This window comes from Furipterus horrens, unplaced genomic scaffold (assembly GCF_987537825.1).
Source record: "Furipterus horrens unplaced genomic scaffold, mFurHor1.1.pri manual_scaffold_8, whole genome shotgun sequence".
Classification (NCBI taxonomy): Eukaryota; Metazoa; Chordata; class Mammalia; order Chiroptera; family Furipteridae; genus Furipterus; species Furipterus horrens.
In genome coordinates this window covers 63,976,291-63,994,069 of record NW_028327178.1, presented here as the reverse complement: position 1 = coordinate 63,994,069, position 17,779 = coordinate 63,976,291, and the positions used below count along the sequence as shown (strand labels likewise).

General features: G+C 42.0%; 1 protein-coding gene across 1 annotated transcript; it reads right to left on the bottom strand.

Annotated features, from left to right (window-relative positions):
• Positions 1-610: 610 nt before the first annotated feature.
• On the bottom strand, positions 611-8,851 carry LOC150003060 (cystatin-13-like). Its single transcript, XM_090285174.1, has 3 exons — positions 8,624-8,851; positions 6,261-6,374; positions 611-694 (listed from the first exon to the last, which is right to left on the bottom strand). The coding sequence occupies exons 1-3, from the start codon at positions 8,849-8,851 to the stop codon at positions 611-613; spliced, it is 426 nt and encodes a 141-aa protein (XP_090141300.1).
• Between the last annotated feature and the right edge of the window lie 8,928 nt (positions 8,852-17,779).

The following is a 17,779-nucleotide window of genomic DNA, read 5'->3' as shown; positions in this document are numbered from 1 at the left end:
CCTACTCTCCATGCACCGCCACCTTGTGTTTTTTTCTGCCTCAGTTCAAAACCAAAAGTAAAACACAAATTCCCAAATGACCCACTCTATCCCAGGTTGATCTGAGGTTTTAAAGTGTTTCTAAGCCATTGGGCTATGTCTTCCCAGAAGTCCTAGGTAGGAAGATTTCTGAGGAAATCCATGGATGAATCTATGAGTGGACACCCTCAAGGCAACCAGACCCTCAGAACCTTGCAGAAACTACCCACCATCTTGAAGCAATTGAGGGCTAGGTCTTCCGTTTAGTCCTTCAGAAAGCTGTCAGTGAAAAAGTAACTTGTGTTCAGTTTGGTGAAACATGGAAACAAGTTCACACTCTCTCCCATTCTCAGTAGAAGATTGTTCCTGCCGGGAGATGAATTAGCCAACTAGAAGAGGCTGTAAAAAGCACTGAAAAAAAGACATCGCATTCTCAGCATCAGCCCCTGAAGAGCACACAAGAAAGAAAAGAGGCCACCAGAAAGCAAAGAGCACACAGAAAGGAAGTCAATGGGTCAGCTGTGTTATTTAAATATTCCGCAAGCGTCTTTGCTTCTTTAAAATGAAAGTGGCTGAATGTGCTAGAAGGTAATTAGACATCTTTGCATTGTTTCTTCAGCACAGTGAGTTCGAATTTCCAGGGCTTGGATGCAACAATAAAGGTGCAAAGAAACACCTAAAACAGACGAAAAGAGTAATTAGCTTTAAGGAAGAAATTTGGGGGAAAATTTTCTTTATAGTTCCTATTTTAAGGTGTGAGGATTTGCCTTCAGGAATACCAAGAGGTGGTCTGATCCAGCCATGCACCTACAGACTTCAGAGCTGTTGACCTGGAACTTGATTGCAGAGGAGCCAGCCTCATTCACTAGGATGGACTCCTGCCAGTTCAGTTCCCTGTGATCTGAAGGCATCATGGATGTGGCTCTGTTTGCTCCAGGATAGTCCAGGAACTGCCTCTCCTCAGAAATCCTTGCTCTCATCTCTGGTCCCCATCTAATCACACCGATTTCCCTGCAGCCCACAGACACAGAGACCCCCATGCTGCATGGAGGACCCAGTGGATCCTTCCCAGGAGAGGCAACACAAGAAGAATAGTACAGGGTCCTGCATCCCTTGGGAAGGGGATGAGAGTCAAAGGCTGGACAGAGACACATAGCACTCTTTCCAGGGCCTGCAGAATAAACAGGGCTTCAGGCTCACAGTGTGGGATAAGCTGACTTGTGTCCCTTCTCTCTCCTAAAAATTTTATTCAGTTGGGATAAAAACAAAGTAGGAAACCTCCATTACATTAATGAAAGTGTGAATGGCAGCATCAAGTAGAATTGAACTCACATAAAATACAATGACTGAGGGACCAGTGTGAGGGAGAAAATAGGACCAAGCTACCAGCAATACAGAGAGTCCATTGAAGGACTAAGGCCAGGCTGGAGGGGTGTCCAGGCCAGGTGGGCATTCAGGATGGGCAGTGGTGGGGAGGAGAGAGTGAGCTTATCAGAGAGTTAACTACTTGTTTAACTTCTGGATCAGTCAAGGCAGACAGGAAACACTCATGAAGCAGAAGAATTAAAAACTCAATTATCAAGATCAATCATAGAGAACATTTTAGCAATGTTTATTAAAAACCTCTAGGAGGTGAAAAATATTGAGGGAGTAATTCAACTTGCGGACACTTAGCCTACGAGGAAACAATAATCAGATACATATACATACAAATATAAATTAAAAAAGAATATTCATTAAACCGCTGTTTATAATAAGTAAAAATTATAAAAGATTAATCAGTTCTCAGGGATTGGTTAAATAATATGTGGAAACATTAAGTAAAATCAAGTGGTTTCACTATATAATGCTTTTGAATAATTTTACAGTTTTGGAAATCCTTGGAGTTTATTATTAAATAAAATTCTAAACTATGGAACATTGTACACCATGATCCTCAGCTACATAAAAATACAAATATAGTATAAAATATGGGAGGGGGGGAGTAGGAGGCTAACAATATATTGAGAGTGGTAAACTTTGCATAAGGATACTTATAGTTGGTTTTACGCTATTAATACTTTTGAAAATTTCCAAAATTTTTACATTAAATGAATCAGGTCAATAACTATTTAAAACTGTACAGTATTCCCTCACTTATCGCGGGTATTACATTCTAGACTGCACCCCCCTGTCCCCATGCCCTGGGCAAAGTAGGAACCTCACATCTATTCTACACTCTGAAACCTATGTACCTTTAACAACATACGTATACAATACCGCAAAATCCCACGATATAGCAAAAAAAAAAAAAAACGTGATAAATAATTAAATGTAATATTTTTTAAAGACCCGCGATACAGTGAGGCTGCAGTAAGTGAACCGCGATACAGAGAGGGACTACTACATAAGGTTTTAAAATTTATTTTTAAGGTGCCTACATACTTACTCTTTCCATCTTTCTAGACCCCAATAAATAAAGAAAACAGATAAACTCAAATCTCTAGGAGCTCTATGAAACAGGAAAGGACCCCTTGCAAAAGCAGAGACAGGGAGGAATCTCACATGGTAAGTGAACGTGAGCAAGGTGATGGAAGTCTACTGAATGACGAGCACTCACTATGCAGAATGAGAGCATAAGAGAAAACCAACAGAGTAAACTGCCTCCAAACCCTACAAGTCTTAAAGTCACCCTTGACTTCCTTCCTTTCACATTCCATGGCCAGTCCTTCAGCATATTCTAGCCAACCCTTTCACAGACATCTAGAACCGAGCACGTTCCCCATCCTAACCAACATCATCCCTCATCTGATCTATTCCAATAGACTCATAATAGATCTTGCTGTCTCCACACTTGCCCCCAGGCCGGAGTTACTCTATTTGTCCCTCCAGGTCTACACTTCTAGTCTCTATCCAGCATGTCTTGAAAGATTAAAAACCTTTATGGGGTGTCCCAGTGGGCATACTTGCCCCTTGACCTCTGTAGACCATGTGGGAATCCACCGGTTTCCAGTTGGGTTTGGCCAAGGGAGATAGAGGCAGGGAAGTGGGAGGCATGAGGAGAACGAGCTCAGGGATTTAGAGCAGGTTGGTTGTATTCCTCCAACTAAGGCTATGGCACCTGACAGGGACCCTTTGCTCCAGAGCAAAGGATGTTAACAAGCCAGTCCCGGAAGTGAAAACCTGTATGATCATCAGGAATACTAAAGCATCTCAAACTTACTAGAAATCAGAGAGATCCAAAGTGAAATGATGAGGAGATAACCTTTCACATACGTCAGACTGGAAAAATTTTTGACTCGTAACACCAAGTGTTGGCAAAGTCCAAGAGAAATGACTAGTTGCACACACCACTGAAGGAAGATAAGCTGGTTCAGCCACTTTGGAAAGTAAAATTGAAGTCGCGTGTCACAAGAGTTGAAGTTTCGTGTGCTCCACAATATGGCAGTCTCACTCCCAGCATCACCGCTAGGAAGAGGCAGCACGCGCCACAACTTTCACTGCAGCATCGTTGTTAAGAGTAAAAATTAGGAAGATGTAAGGAGGATAAACGGTAATGAAAAAAATGCAATTTAAAAAAGAGTGAAAAGTTTAAAACAACCAATGTCAGAGAAAGACAAATACCGTATGATTTCACTTATATGTGGAATCTAATGAACAAAATAAACAAATGAACAAAATAGAAACACACTCCTAGATACGGAGAACATACTGACAGCTGTCAGAGGGGAAGGGCTTAGGGGACTGGGTGAAAAAGGTAAAAGGATTAAGAAAAAAGAATCAGACACCGACAACAGTATGGTGATTGCCAGAGGGAGAAGGGGTTGAGCAGGGGTGGAAGAGGGCAAAGGGGAGGTAAATGGTGGTGGCAAAAACACACTCGACTTTGAGAGGTGAGTGCATGGCTCAGTATGCAGACGACATGTAGAGTTGTACACTTGAAACCTGCATGGTTTTATTAACCAGTGTCACCCCAATAAATTCAAGAAAAAGGGATACAGAAACTAAAACAAAGCAACAAAAAATGCTCAAGGTAAGGAAACGGTTAAACACAATGTAATATACTTATGTAAGAGCTCAGTATACAGTAATAGAAACATTTTTAGCATACATATACACCTATATATACACACATATACATGTACATATCTATATATGTATATATATATAATCAACTTCCCCAAGAAGTCATTTGGCATAGGAAAACAATAGCAGATTATACCAACATGTGTAAATCTCAAAACATATTGTTGAGTGGGAAAGAAAAAAAAAAAAAAAAACACGAGAAAGTTCCAAGATGTTTGTAAATTTTGAAAAACACACGAAACTCTATATAGATAAAAAAAATTTAAAGGATAGGAACATCACTCACCAATTTTTAGGAGAGTGGTAATCTTTGAGGGGGGGAGCAGGATGGATGCATAAAATTTTACTCATTAAAGTAAATATTTTAAATTAATGTCATAAAATGACAACAACTATAAAATCTGTGTGGCAGGCACATGTGTATTTGATACAACATTCTTAGTACCTACCAGAATTTTTGAAGTGTTACTTAATTGAAAAAATTTCTAATAATTTATAATGTATTCTTTCTCTGGATGGAGCCAAACACTTGCATTTTAGTGTCTTGCTGTGATGCCTACTACTTATTAGAATATGAAGATATTTTTTATTTGAGCATGTCAGGCAATTTTTTGCAATTGCTAATCTGCTTACCCATCCATGTCTTGGGCCAGCTTTAAGTCTGTAGTAAGTAGGTGAAATATACACAAAGCACAGAAAGATAGGTGATAGATAGATAAATATCTACAACTTCATTTATGAAAGTGAAAAGTCAGAAAATATTGCCAAGGCAAACATGAAAAGATGAACGAGGAAGTTACATCAAAATACACATAGCACTTCTGCAGTTGTTAAGAAAAGAAGAAGAAAGACTATATCAATTTATACAAATTAGTGGTAAGATTATTGTGCAGATATCCACACAAATGATCCTGGTGGTTACTCCTAGGGAGGGAACAGAATTAGGAGGTCCTCAAGGTGCCCAGAGGAGCATGCCATCACCTTTGTCACTTATATTTTTAGGAGTATAATACTTTTAGAAAATATTTATGCATACTTAAAAAGATTAAATTTAAACCCAAAATGTCCCTCTTAATTCAATATGATGAAAGTGAGGAAATTTCTCACTGAGGCTGAGAGATGAACCAGCTCATTCGTGAAGATGCCCATCTGGGCATGAAGCCTGGCTACACTCAGACCCAGCTGGGATTGTCTCTCATCTGTGACATAAAGAAGCAGAGGCTGAACATATAAAACCATAGTGAGCATGTGGGGCCATTAGACTGGGAGTCTGGGAACTGTTCCAGAACTTCAAGGCCTTCCATACAGCAGCTGTACTATTGGAACCAGCCAAGGAAAGTTCCTTCTAGCATTACCGGCTGCGAAGCAATCACAAGCCTATAAAGTTGGTCAGGCCATGCTCTCTACTGGGTAAGCACTGTCTGGCAGATGACCACCAAGATGCTTGCCATCAAATTCCTTTCCTGCTAGTATATGCATCGTGCTCTGCCCACAGACTCATCTTGAGTCTGGGCTTACCTTGTGCCTTAATTTGACTAGAAGAATGTGGTAAGAGGGACATTCTTGGACTTTCAAGACAAGATTTGAGGAGGACTGGTGGCTGCTTCTTTTTCCTTGGGACCAGCGTGTTGTAGGAAGCACAAATGTAGAGCAATCAAGTCATACCAGTTTCCCCAGGTTTTCACTGGTTTTAGCACTGAAAGTCCCACATCCTAGGAAACCTCTTAGTTCTGGATAAACCAGGATAACTGATCACCATGCAAGTTTTCCCCCTGAAGAGTCCCTGAGCAAAGTGAGAAAGATGGCAGCCAGCCCCCAACTGTTTCAGCTGTCCCAGCTGAGACACCAGACATGTAAGTAGAGCAGCCACCTGGAGCATTTCTACCCCAACACACAACACAGGGAGAATAACCCAGCCCAGATAGCAGAAGAATGTTGCTTAAAACCACTCAGTGTGTGTGTGTGTGTGTGTGTGTGTGTGTGTGTGTGTGTGTGTGTGTGTGTGTTGGCAGGGGTGAGAAGTGGTATCAGCAAAATATAATAAAAACAGTGTTTTATGTCTAGAACCTGGCCATCCTCAGTTCTGAATATGATCAGAAGGGGGTTTAAAAAGGAAACTTGAAAATCAAAGCAGGGTTGGGGTTATCAGTTTTATTCCCCCTGTCTTGGGCACATACCTTTTGCATTTTGGGATCCTGTGGTAATAAGCAGTTTTCATTTTCTCCTGAAAATTTCTTGCACATTGTTCGGGCAATTTTGACTTCAAGAAAGTAGTCCAAACTATCTGTGACCTGTCAGAGTAATTTAAAAATTAGGCATCATGAAAGAATGCATACTGTTAATAGTCATCTCTTATAAATAAACATGTCTACTTAGGGTTAATGACCCTCTCTAGTTTTGGAGTAATTTGGGGAGAGGGTTCTTACTTTGAAATATCTCTAGGTCTCTCTCCGTCTCTGTCTCTCTCATCCCTCCCTCTCTCTCATTACAGCATTTAATTTTAAAGCAATGACAACTGTCCCAAGATAAAGCAAGAAAACTACTCTCCATAGAACTTTATTGGAGCTTGGGAAGTAAACAGCAGAGGTTATAGCATCTTCATGTCTAGTCAACAGAAAAGACATCCCAGAACTGAGATATGCTTAAAGTGTATTGCTTCTCTCCAGACTAGCGATTGCAAAATCCCCGACTTCCAGGGCATCTTCTTCATCTGTGCAGAACTGACCATTGTCCTCTATTCAGAAGTGCCTCGTGGGACCATGGAACCACACAATGGTAAATGTAGACTTTTATTTTTTTAAACATGAACAAGAAGAAAACAAGTTTTACAAGACTTAGGGGAGAGAACATATGAAAGAGAATTACCATGTTAAACACAACAACTGACCCCAGGATAACAAAAGATAATTCAGAAAGTATAGCAAACATTTTAGAAATTCTAGATAAATTGCCCAGGCATTTGAACAAAATGGGTGCAGTAGGCAAAATTTTAAGTGTGATTTTATGACGACCTTTAAGTTTTCATTATGAGCCACTGAATAGTCCTCCTGTCTTGGCCACATTAGAAAATGGGAAACTAGGGCAATGAGTATATCGAATATGTATGAAAGGACAGAGCAAACTGCCCTCAGTAATGATGACTCAGATTAGAAATGCAAGATATGGAATGTGTGCTTCCATTTTTTAAACATATGTACACCTGGACCTTCATTATGACTGGATATCAAGTTTCGCAACCTCAGCACCACTGACATTTGGGGCTGGATCACTCTTGAGGGAATGAGGGACAGGGGGTCCCTGCGCACTGTAGGGTGTTTAGCAGTATCTCTGGCCTCCACCCACTAGATGTGAATCGTTCGCCCTTCAGTTCTGATGACCAAAAATGTCTCCATGTATTGCCAAACTCTCCTTCCAAGCAAAACCCATACCAAACTGAGAACCACCGCTTTATATTTGAAGGATATTTTCAAATTATACAAACAGACTGACTTAAATCATACTCAAGAGCCATCAACCAACCACCAGCCGTGTCTTGACCCCCTCCTACATAGCCACAGTACAATCATCTTTCTCAGGAATACTACATTGGCTCAATGTTCTTTTCTATGATATAGCCCAATTCAAATTCCTCCAATTGCCCTAATAACATTCTTTATCATTTTTTTTAAATACAAGAGATAATACAACACCACACATTACACTTATTGTCAGGGTTCTTAAGTCTCTTTTAATTGAGAACAAGTTCTCTGCTTTTTCTTGTCTTTCGTGACATCGATATCCTTAAGTGGTCTTATGGATTTGTTGAATTGCTCCTCGTGACTACATTTAGGCTATGCTTTTTGTGCAAGGATAACATAAGCAGGTGGTGTTGTGTCCTTTCAGTGGTATCGCATCAGGGGCACGTGGGTGTCGGTTTGTCCCAGTATTGGTGTACGTATTTGTTGAGTGAGGCGTTCACCAGAAAGTGCATCTCTTCACCATTGTGATCAATTAAGTAACCTCTGCAGAAATTTGTTCTCCAGTATTCTCTCACCCAGTGGTTGTGGGATTTATTGATGATCTTTGCCTGAATTAGTTATTACAATGGTGGTTGCAAAAGGTGATTTTCTAGTTACATATTCTTTTACATCTATAAGTAGGCATTCTTTTATAAAGAAAAGCCTTCCCTTCCCTGTTTTGGTTCTCTTTATCAATGAAAGCTGGGCTTGCAGTTTCTTTGCTTGTTCACTGTATAATAATTTATCCTTGTCATCATTCATTTTGGTGATATTAGCCCAAAGTTTTCCAAACTTGGTCTCTTTAAGAGCCCTTCTGGGCTCTTACCTATGCTGTAACTGTAACCAACTTTAAGTTATTTTAACGGATATTTTCTATCTCATCCCAGAACAATAAAGGATTTAAAGATTAAATTAAATTCATATATTTGGCTAAAGACATCTCTGACCTGCTTTCCACTACCTGGTCTCAGTACCAATCCACGGATAATGATCACACCACAACTACAGACATGCAGAGAACTGAGAAGCAAATGTCCACTAACCTGCTCCTGGGATTTCAGAACCTTCACCACCTTGAAGATGTACTTGTCTTTGCTGGCCTTGTTGTATTCCTTCATGGCAAACCACAGTGCCTGCTGCACGTACACATAGGTTTCTGGTATGTCTTCGTATTTTCTCACCACCTTTGATGAGCCCCAGGCATGGACGCCTCCGGACACAAGGGCCATAGCGGCCACCAGGAGCAGTAGGCTTGGGCAGAGTCTGGCCATGGCACCTCAGCCAAGGGAGCACAGCCTGAGTTCCCACTGTCCTTCCTTGACTGGGGCGAGGGGCCGATTGGGCTGGCCCTGATGCCTCCGCTCCCCAGCTTCTCTTAGCACTACTGTGGGTGAAAAGGAGAGAATCTCTGTAAACGTTGTCTTTCCTTCCCCAAAGAGAAGCCATGTGAAAAATCTGCAGTTACAATTCAGTCCATTTTCCCATCTTAGCTGTTTTCTTTCTGGAAGGATGCATACCTCTGTGCACTCATACATGGGTGCATGCACACACGCACACACACACCCCTTTCTTCCATGTCAGATGACCCTTGTTGCCTTTTCTGCAAGGTCCCTAGGTATCCAGTGAAGGTACCCATCTGTATCAAGTCTGTGTGCACAGCTGGGCATGAGGACCCGTAGCAGATATGCTGCCACAGGGATCACATGGGTCTCAAAACTCCTCATTTGTTTCCTTTCCAGGAGCGCATATGAAAGTCTTTGTACAGGCCTCAAAACTGTGCCCTGCATCTCCCCGATTTCTACTCAGGCTCTTTAGTAATTACCCTGGGATCTACCTATTGAGTATTAGTGACTCTTACCAGATCCTGTAATAAGGACTGTACATGTTTTATTCCATTTAATCATTGCCATTCCCATGGGGCCGTTTACCCTGAGGAAAATGTGACACAAATTCAAGCCGATGCCTCCGCCACCTGACAGTGAGAGCTTGACTTCACTGCTTGCCCTGACACGAACCTTCAGACCCACTCAACCTGACACACACCTCAGAGCTTGTAATGTCCATTTGCTTTTGGGGAGATTTGGTTCTACTACATAACATAAATCAGGATGTAGCTTGTGAGACAGGCAAAATGGTTAAGATGCGTTAAGTGTAGATGATGACTAAGCAGCCCAACAGGCAGAATCCAGTTGTGTTCATTAGAGAGAAGCGGTAACTATCGCACGCCTAAGTTGAACATAGAAGGTGACCCTGATATTCATCAGGTATTAAATTCATGAGATACACGCAAAACGCAATACTCAGAAAGTCTTCATTTGGCCGCCCACTGAATGATGCCATTCAGAAGGCCCCACGTGTCCTCTCCCCAGAAAACTTGAACCAAATCCAGGGCTCTGCAGGAGGCGACACAGCATGCCCAGCTGTGCAAGGGCAAGGCAGACTCGCCTGTGTGTGTTACTGCCCTGTTGGGCCACTTTGCTCAAATCTCTACTGTGGGCCTCGTAACCCCTGTCAGCAGGAGGCTGATGCAGCGGAGAACATGGCTGGCCCAGGGTCCGCCTCTGCCCCACTTGCTCCATATCTTAAGCATATTAACCTTATCCTTCTCATTGCCTTGTTTCTTGGTCAATGGCATACACTGATTTGATACACATGCGATTTAAGCAGCAAACTTTGGCCTGTGAGCTCTTCTGCCCTGCGATCTCTGAAGTAAGTGGCCTGGTGCACACTTGGAGGCCACCCTGGCATTATTATCATCTCCCACTCAGCACAGCTATACCCAGACCCACCTGAGAACCAAGCTCTTCACCAGTTCCCTGCTTGCTGAGCCGTGAGCTGCATGCCCTGGCCCACAGGTGGTATTTTTCCCTTTCCTGGAGACTTGAGCTCTGACCACCTCCTAACCTGTGGGCCACTCTGGATCCCTCACACGCTTAGTTCATGCCTACACTTGGTCAGGGTGTCAGTGGGACCTGAGCCTGTCAGGGCTGCCTCTGCCCTCTGACTATACTCCCCAACCAGGTGGTCACATGTATGGCCCCTTTGTGAGGTAAGCCCAGCCCCTCTGATGTTGCTCAAATGAGCAACACCTCTGAAAGGGATCCCTCACCCCTCAGTCCACAGGCTCACCAAGAGCCACAAGCATCTGCCCCAGTGCAGGAATTCTCACTCTTGTTTCAAGCCTCCTGACCATCTAAATTTCTGGTCTTTCGACTAAACCAGCTGGAACAGAAAGCACCTCTACAGCCATTGCTGTTAGGGCCTTGTTACGTGATTTAATTATCTTAGAGGCAGGAAGAGGCACTAAACAGCCAGGATCAGGGAATCTGGAACTGAGAAGCCCTAGGGAGGAGAGGTCCTCGATGGTGCCTGGGCCGAAAAGCTAGGGCCCTACAGCTGGCAGAAGCTGTCACCAGAAATACCAAGTAGAAGGCATCAGCTGGCATCAACCATGCTGGCATGTCTTCAAGGTTCATCCACATTGTAGTATGCATTGCTAGTTAATTTGCTTTTATTGCCAAACAGTATTCCATTGTGTACATAACGCATTTGATTTATCCATTCATCAGTTGGTGGACATTTGGGTTGTTTCTGCATTTTGGCTATTATGAAAAGTACTAGTATGAACATTTGTGTTCAAGCTTTTGTATGGACATATGTTTTTATTTCTCTTGGGTATATACCTACAGGGAAATTATTGGCTTACATGATAACCCTATGTTTAACTTTTTGAGGAACTACTGGATGATTTTCCAAAGTGGCTGCACCATTTTACATTCCCTTCAGCAGTGTATGAGGGTTCCAATTTCTCTACGTCCTTGACAACACTGGTTATTATCTGTCTTTTTGATAGCCATTCTAGTGTGTGTGGAGTGAGTCAAGTGGCAAGAACTTGACAAATGTGACACAGAAGATTTTAATTTCCATCAGATCAAAGAGTTATTACAAGTAATTTTTTATAAAAGACAAAAATCTAATAGGAAACTTAGGTAAAAGTCACAAATACACAAATCACAGGAAAAAAATGTAAATATCTCTACTGCACATGTAAAAATATACTTAACCTCCTCAACAATAAAAACTTAACCCAACAATGAAATGTCAACATCATCCTACACATTGGAAAAACATAAGCCCAATAACAATGCCTTCTAGATAAGGTTCTTTCGTCAGCATTGGTAGAGTGGGAATCCAACAGTCTTTGTTCACAGTGGTTTAGCAATCTCCATTGAATATTTAAAGGTTACATATTCCTTAACTTGATACTCTGCATCTAGGATTGTATCCCACAGAAATATTTGCCTGTGTGCACAAAATTGACTGAAATATTGTTTACTGCAACAAAATTTCTAAGAGTAAAAAAAGGACATTAGCCCAAATATGTATCAAAGTAGACTGGGAAATAAGATATGTAATATCCTTGAAATGAGGTTTTAAAAATCAACAAAAATGTGTGCATGTACTGACAAGGAAAGCTATCTGCTCTGTATATATGTTAAAAGCAATTTGTAAAACATTAAGCAGAGAAAGATCTTGATTTGTTAAGAATAAAGATAATGGTTCATTAAGCTCAAATAAAAAAAATTGGAGCTTTTGAGCCATTCACAAGCTTGCGCCTATGGAATTATATTACAGAGGCATGTCACTTTCTAAGTTAATTATTTCTGCAAAGCTCTACCTCTTAATAAATATAATTAATTTTATTAAAACTTCAAAGTCCCAAAGTAAAAATCAAATGTAGAAAAGACCTTAAGATGATGAAAGCAAGTGATCACCCCTACTCTTTTTCATGAAAGATATTATGGGTCCTTGATATAAAAGATGAGGATTTAGTTCACATGCTAGTTCTTTAGATTTTCTCCTCCTTCTTCTCTATCTTCCTTCCTTCCTTTCTTTTCTTTCTTTCTTTCTTTTCTTCTTTCTTTCTTTCTCTTTCTTTCTTTCTTTCTTTCTTTCTTTCTTTCTTTCTTTCTTTCTTTCTTTTTTTCTTTCTTTCTTTCTTTCTTTCTTTCTCTCTCTCTCTCTCTCTCTCTCTTTCTTTCTTTCTTTCTTTCTTTCTTTCTTTCTTTCTTTCTTTCTTTCTTTCTTTCTTTCTTTCGTTCTTACTCCTCCTCCTCTTCCTCCTCCTCCTTCTCTTTCTCCTTCTCCTTCTACTTCCTCTTCTTCTGTTTAGAGGGGTGGATTGGTGGGTAGATGGATGGGTAGATGGATGGCTGGATGGCTGGATAGGCATCTCACTAATTATTCTTATAAGTTTAACAAATTTAATTAAACTTCTATTTCTGATTCATCAACTTCTAAGGGTTCATTTTAAATGCCTCTCTGCAGCATGTTGGAAAGCATGCCTTTCCATCACCTCTTTTATACTCATGTCCCATCATCTGTTATCCATACCCTCCTTTGTTCCTCCTCTCACAATTACACTTTGCCCATTGGGTGACCCTGAAAATTGAAAACTAAAAAACTGTTGCTTAAACATGAAGGTTTAGAAGACTAGTAATGTAATATTTCTAATTTTTTAAAAGTATCTTTTATTGATTATGTTGTTACAGTAGTTCCAATTTTTTCCCCATTTGCTCCCCTCTGCTCAGTACTCCCCTTCCCTCCAGCAATCCCACACCCCTTAGTTCATGTCCATGGGTCATGCATATAAGTTCTTTGGCTTCACCTTTCCCTATATTATTCTTAACTTCCCCCTGTCTATTTTGTATCAATTGAGTATGCTTCTTAATCCCTGCACCATATTCCCATTTCTCCCCCACCCCTCTCCCAGCTGGTAACCCTCCAAATGATCTCCATACCTATGATTCTGTTCCTATTCTGGTTTGCTTAGTCAGATTCAGTTGTTGATAGTTCTGAGTTTGTTGTCACTTTAGTGTTCATAGTTTTGATCTTTTTCTTAAGTAAGTCCCTTTGACATTTCATATAATAATGGCTTGGTGATGATGAACTCGTTTAGCTTCACCTTGTCTGGGAAGCACTTCATCTGCCCTTCCATTCCAAATCATAGCTTTGCTGGATAGACTAGTCCTGGTTGCAGGTTGTCTTTCATCACACTGAATACTGCTTGCCAGTCCCTTCCTGCTTGCAAAGTGTCCTCTGAGAAATCAGCTGTTAGTCCTACAGGCACCCCCCTGTAGGCAACTCCCCACCTCTCTCTTGTTGCCCCCAGGACCCTGTCTTTATCTTTCACCTTTGGCATCTCAATCATGATGCGTCCTGGTGTGGTCCCCTCCGGGTCCAGCTCACCTGGGACCCTCCGTGTTTCCCAGACCTGTATGTCCATCTCCTTCGCAAAATTTGGGAAGTTTTCCTCATTTTTTTCAATTCTTGCTTCCTCATTCTGCACTGGTTGACAGTTTTTTTCTTCCTTATGTTCCAGATCATTGATTTGAACCCCGGTTTCCTTCCCTTCACCTATGGTTTTGTGTGGATTTTCCTTCATTTCACTTAGCATAGCCTTCACTTCTTCTTTTATGCGTTTGCCATACTCAAGCATATCTGTCAAGCCTGTGAGCATCTTTATCACCAGTGTTTTGAATTCTGAGTCTGTTAGGTTGTCTATCTCCTCATCTGTCAGGTTGGCTATCTCCTCGTCACTTAGTTCTCCCACTGGCACCTTGATCCGTTCCCCCTTTTGGGCCATACTTCTCTGTCTCCTCATTCTGACAGGCTCCTATGTTTGTTTGCCTTCGCATCCCAGGTAGAGCTGTCACTCCTGTTACGTTGTAAGGGGCGGAGCCTTAGGGATTTGTCCGTACAGGGAGACCCGTTTCACCACATTGTGGCGCTGTGTATGGGGGAGGGATCCGAGAGGGAAAAATGCCACCTGCTCAGCACTCACCCCTTACCCAGGCACCTCTTCCACTTCCGCACTGGACTGGCGCCCCTCTAGCTGCTGCCCTGGCCTTCGTTCCCAGAGCGGGTGGGTCTGCGGTCATTCTAGGACCATGGGGGCCCTTTAAACAAGTGAACTCTGTTGAGACCAGCAGTTTCTGCCTCCTCCCCAACCCCCACTGGTCTGCAAAGTCAGAAGCAATGAGGCTTGATTTTCCCCGGTGCTGGGGCCGTGAGCTGCTAGGTCCGGTGAAGAGCTGGGAATGCTCCCCAGGTGTCCCCTCCTGACTTTTTAAAACATGTAACTCTGCTTTCCGCTGGCCTGCTGCTGCCACCACCACACCGTGTCCGCTCTGCCCTGGCTCCACCCCTCCTACCTGTCTGGATGAGTATTTCTTCTCTATATCGTTGTTTGCTGGACTCCCATGCAGTTTGATTTTCTTGAACTTCTGCTTGTTTCTAGTTTTGAGGCCGTTGTAGTCCTTCTTAGTTGTGGAGGGAGATGCAGCGTGTCTGTCTATGCCTCCCTCTTGGCTGGAAGTCCAAAGATTTCTAATTTTTAAAATGTGAGTCTTTGCATAATGGCAGATGATGGACTGAAAAGCACCAAGAGTGGTGAAGGTGGGGTGCTTGGTTCAAAGGCTATTGGAATACCGCAAACGTGAGAACGTGGCCGCTGCTGTGGCGTAAGCAAGACAGAGGGGAAAGTAAGTCATGCCCAAAGCTATAAGCTGGTTTAACTCACCTGGCCTGGAGAAGGAAGAGTAAAAGTCAAAGGTGACCCCAGATAATAAGTGGCTTAACCAGCAGCTGGTGGTGACTTGTGTTAGAGTGGGGAATGGAGAAAAGGCATGTTTGGGCAGGAAATGTGAAGAGCTGAATTTAGGGTAAATGGAGTGTCGGGTGCTGCAAGGTACATCTGTGTCAGATAGTCTTTATCCCACTCCCCTTTGCCAATAAATTTTATATTCTATTAGCACTTATGAATACTGGAAACAGCCTTATTTATTTGCTTACTATTCTGTTGTCTGACCCTTCCCTTGCTCCCGATCATATAAAAAGGACATTTCCACCTGTGATGACTGAATAATGTCCCGTAACTGATTTAGTCTAGCCCCTATTCTGGACATGTATTATTTGTATCACTTGCTATTATTATCACCTTCCTGATTGGCATGTACCTTATTTCCACATGAAGGCCAGTGGAGCAGTCATAGAGGTAAAAAAGGAAATGAAAGAATAGAGAAAAAAGAGAAACAGAGAAGAAAACAGGAGGAAAGTAGAAATATGAAGCTGTCTTTGAGGCAGGGCGAGGGATCGAATGAGGCCCATGAGCTCTCAAAGGCGAAGACAGAGGACGAAGAACTGACACATCCCCTGTATCTTCCAAGGCTTTGGATGCTCCTTGTCCCCTATCTGAGGTCTGGGAGACTGGGCTTTGCTCTTCATTCTTCTCCTCCCCTGAGCCTGCAGTCAGTTCCCAATCTGTCTGGAGCCTCCTGAGATGGGTCCTGCAAACCCGCCCTGGGCTGTGGCAGGCTCACCTTCATGCCTCCCCTTCTAACCTTCCTGGTTAGGAAGCATGTGCTCGCATGCACTGTGACAGGTGCCTGCAAGGATGCTCACTGCCATTGGGGAGGTATCTGTGCCACCTGGTGGTTCTGTACACTTTTGCTCTATTGTAAGGCGTATGTATAATTTGGGGTACACTTGGGCTCAAAATTATTACATCTTCATAATGAATCACCCCTTATCACATTAAGTAGTGGCTTTATTTAGGTTTCAGGAGGTATTTTCTGAGTACTAATGTGTGTGGCCAGCAGTGCTCTAAATGTGGTGGTCAGGCTGCGCTCTGCAGTGTGGAAGGTGGCAAGCACACCGACTCAGGTAACTCATGTGGGTCCGGTGACTGGGTGTGCGTTTCACCACACTCTCTTGAATTCTCCAGGTGAATAATCATACAAAAAGGAAATTGCCTTTTCTCTTCTTTTATAGAGTGTATACTGGTTATTCCCTTTTCTTGACTCATTGCCTTTTCCAATACGTTCCAGACCAGCATCCTTTCTAGCTCCTGAGACCCACTTTCATCTACTTAGTCACATATCTCTTACTCATTTGCCTTACATTATATTTCTAAGTGTCGGGCCCTTAACAATATGAAATTGCCTGTCATTGAGTGAGAGCATTTAATCCGCTCACATTTCCTGATCACCAATCCACACACTTTTAGTGCATAACAGCTAATTTATTTTCTTTACTTTAAATCATGAATTTAATTAGTTCTTTATCATGGTTATTTTTACTGGTTTTATGTATCAATAAATATAACTTGTAAGGAACTTGAAATGGGAGATCATCCTGGATTATCCAGGCAAGTCCAGAGCAAACTCAAAGGGTTCTTATGCGTGAAAGTGGGAGGCAAGAGGATGAGAGAAGATGTGACGGAAGACAGAGGTGAGAGAGATATTGATCTGAGAATGCTACATTGCGGAATTCGAAGATTTGAGAAAGGACCACAGTAGGATACAGGTGGCCTCTAAAAAATGGAAAAGTCAAAGAAATGAATTCTCCTCTAGAGCCTCCAGAGGGAATAAATCCCTGCCGATCCATTTTAGACTTCTGCCACCCAGAACCGCAAGAAAATAAATACAAGCTCTTTTAAACCAGAAGGGGAAAAAAGCAATATAACTTTGCATATGCTTTCTGTTTTACCCCTATTCTTATCAATAATTCTAACTTCTATTCAAGCCATAGAAATTTAGAGAGGTTTTACTTATTCTGCTAACCCATCATTCTAACCAAACCTAACAGTTTTTCTGGAAATTATTATTTCTCTTTATAAGTAATTAAAAATTTTGGCATATCAGTGGTAATTATATAGATTTAAATACAGTTGGTGCTGGCCACTTTGATAGGTGCTGCATCTGGATTGAACTGACCATTTCCTTGGGTATTAAGGAGACCTTTTTCTATTTATATTTGACTATGTCTTTTGAACTGTTCTTTCCCAGCAAGGGGAACTCTTGTTAGCTGGAGAGTCCCCTCTCAACGCTGAGCAATATGGGGTTGAGCAGTGGGGAGGATGGGATGATGCACTGATGCGTGGGGAGGAGGGCAAATGAGTGGTCTTCCTTCTATTTTTGCGTGGTTACTGTCCAGTTTTTTGTTCCGATGTGCTGCTGAAGTTTTCTTAAGTGGCATACATGCTCTCCCAGAGCTGTTTTTGTTATGGACAGCTGTCTTATCGTTGATCTTTGTGGGAGGATGGATTCCTGTACTGCTATCTTGGAGACGTCACCCTGTAATTTTTCTCTTGATAGCCAAACATAATATACCATAATGAATTGTGGTAAATAAGCCTT

Excerpts from the sequence above, each read along its gene's own strand:
- LOC150003060 (XM_090285174.1), bottom strand. The coding sequence starts at position 8,851 with ATGGCCAGACTCTGCCCAAGCCTACTGCTCCTGGTGGCCGCTATGGCC. Across the intron at positions 6,375-8,623 it reads TTCTGAAATCCCAGGAGCAG|GTCACAGATAGTTTGGACTA; the intron begins GTTAGTGGACAT and ends TTACTCTGACAG. Across the intron at positions 695-6,260 it reads AGGATCCCAAAATGCAAAAG|GTGTTTCTTTGCACCTTTAT; the intron begins GTATGTGCCCAA and ends CGTCTGTTTTAG.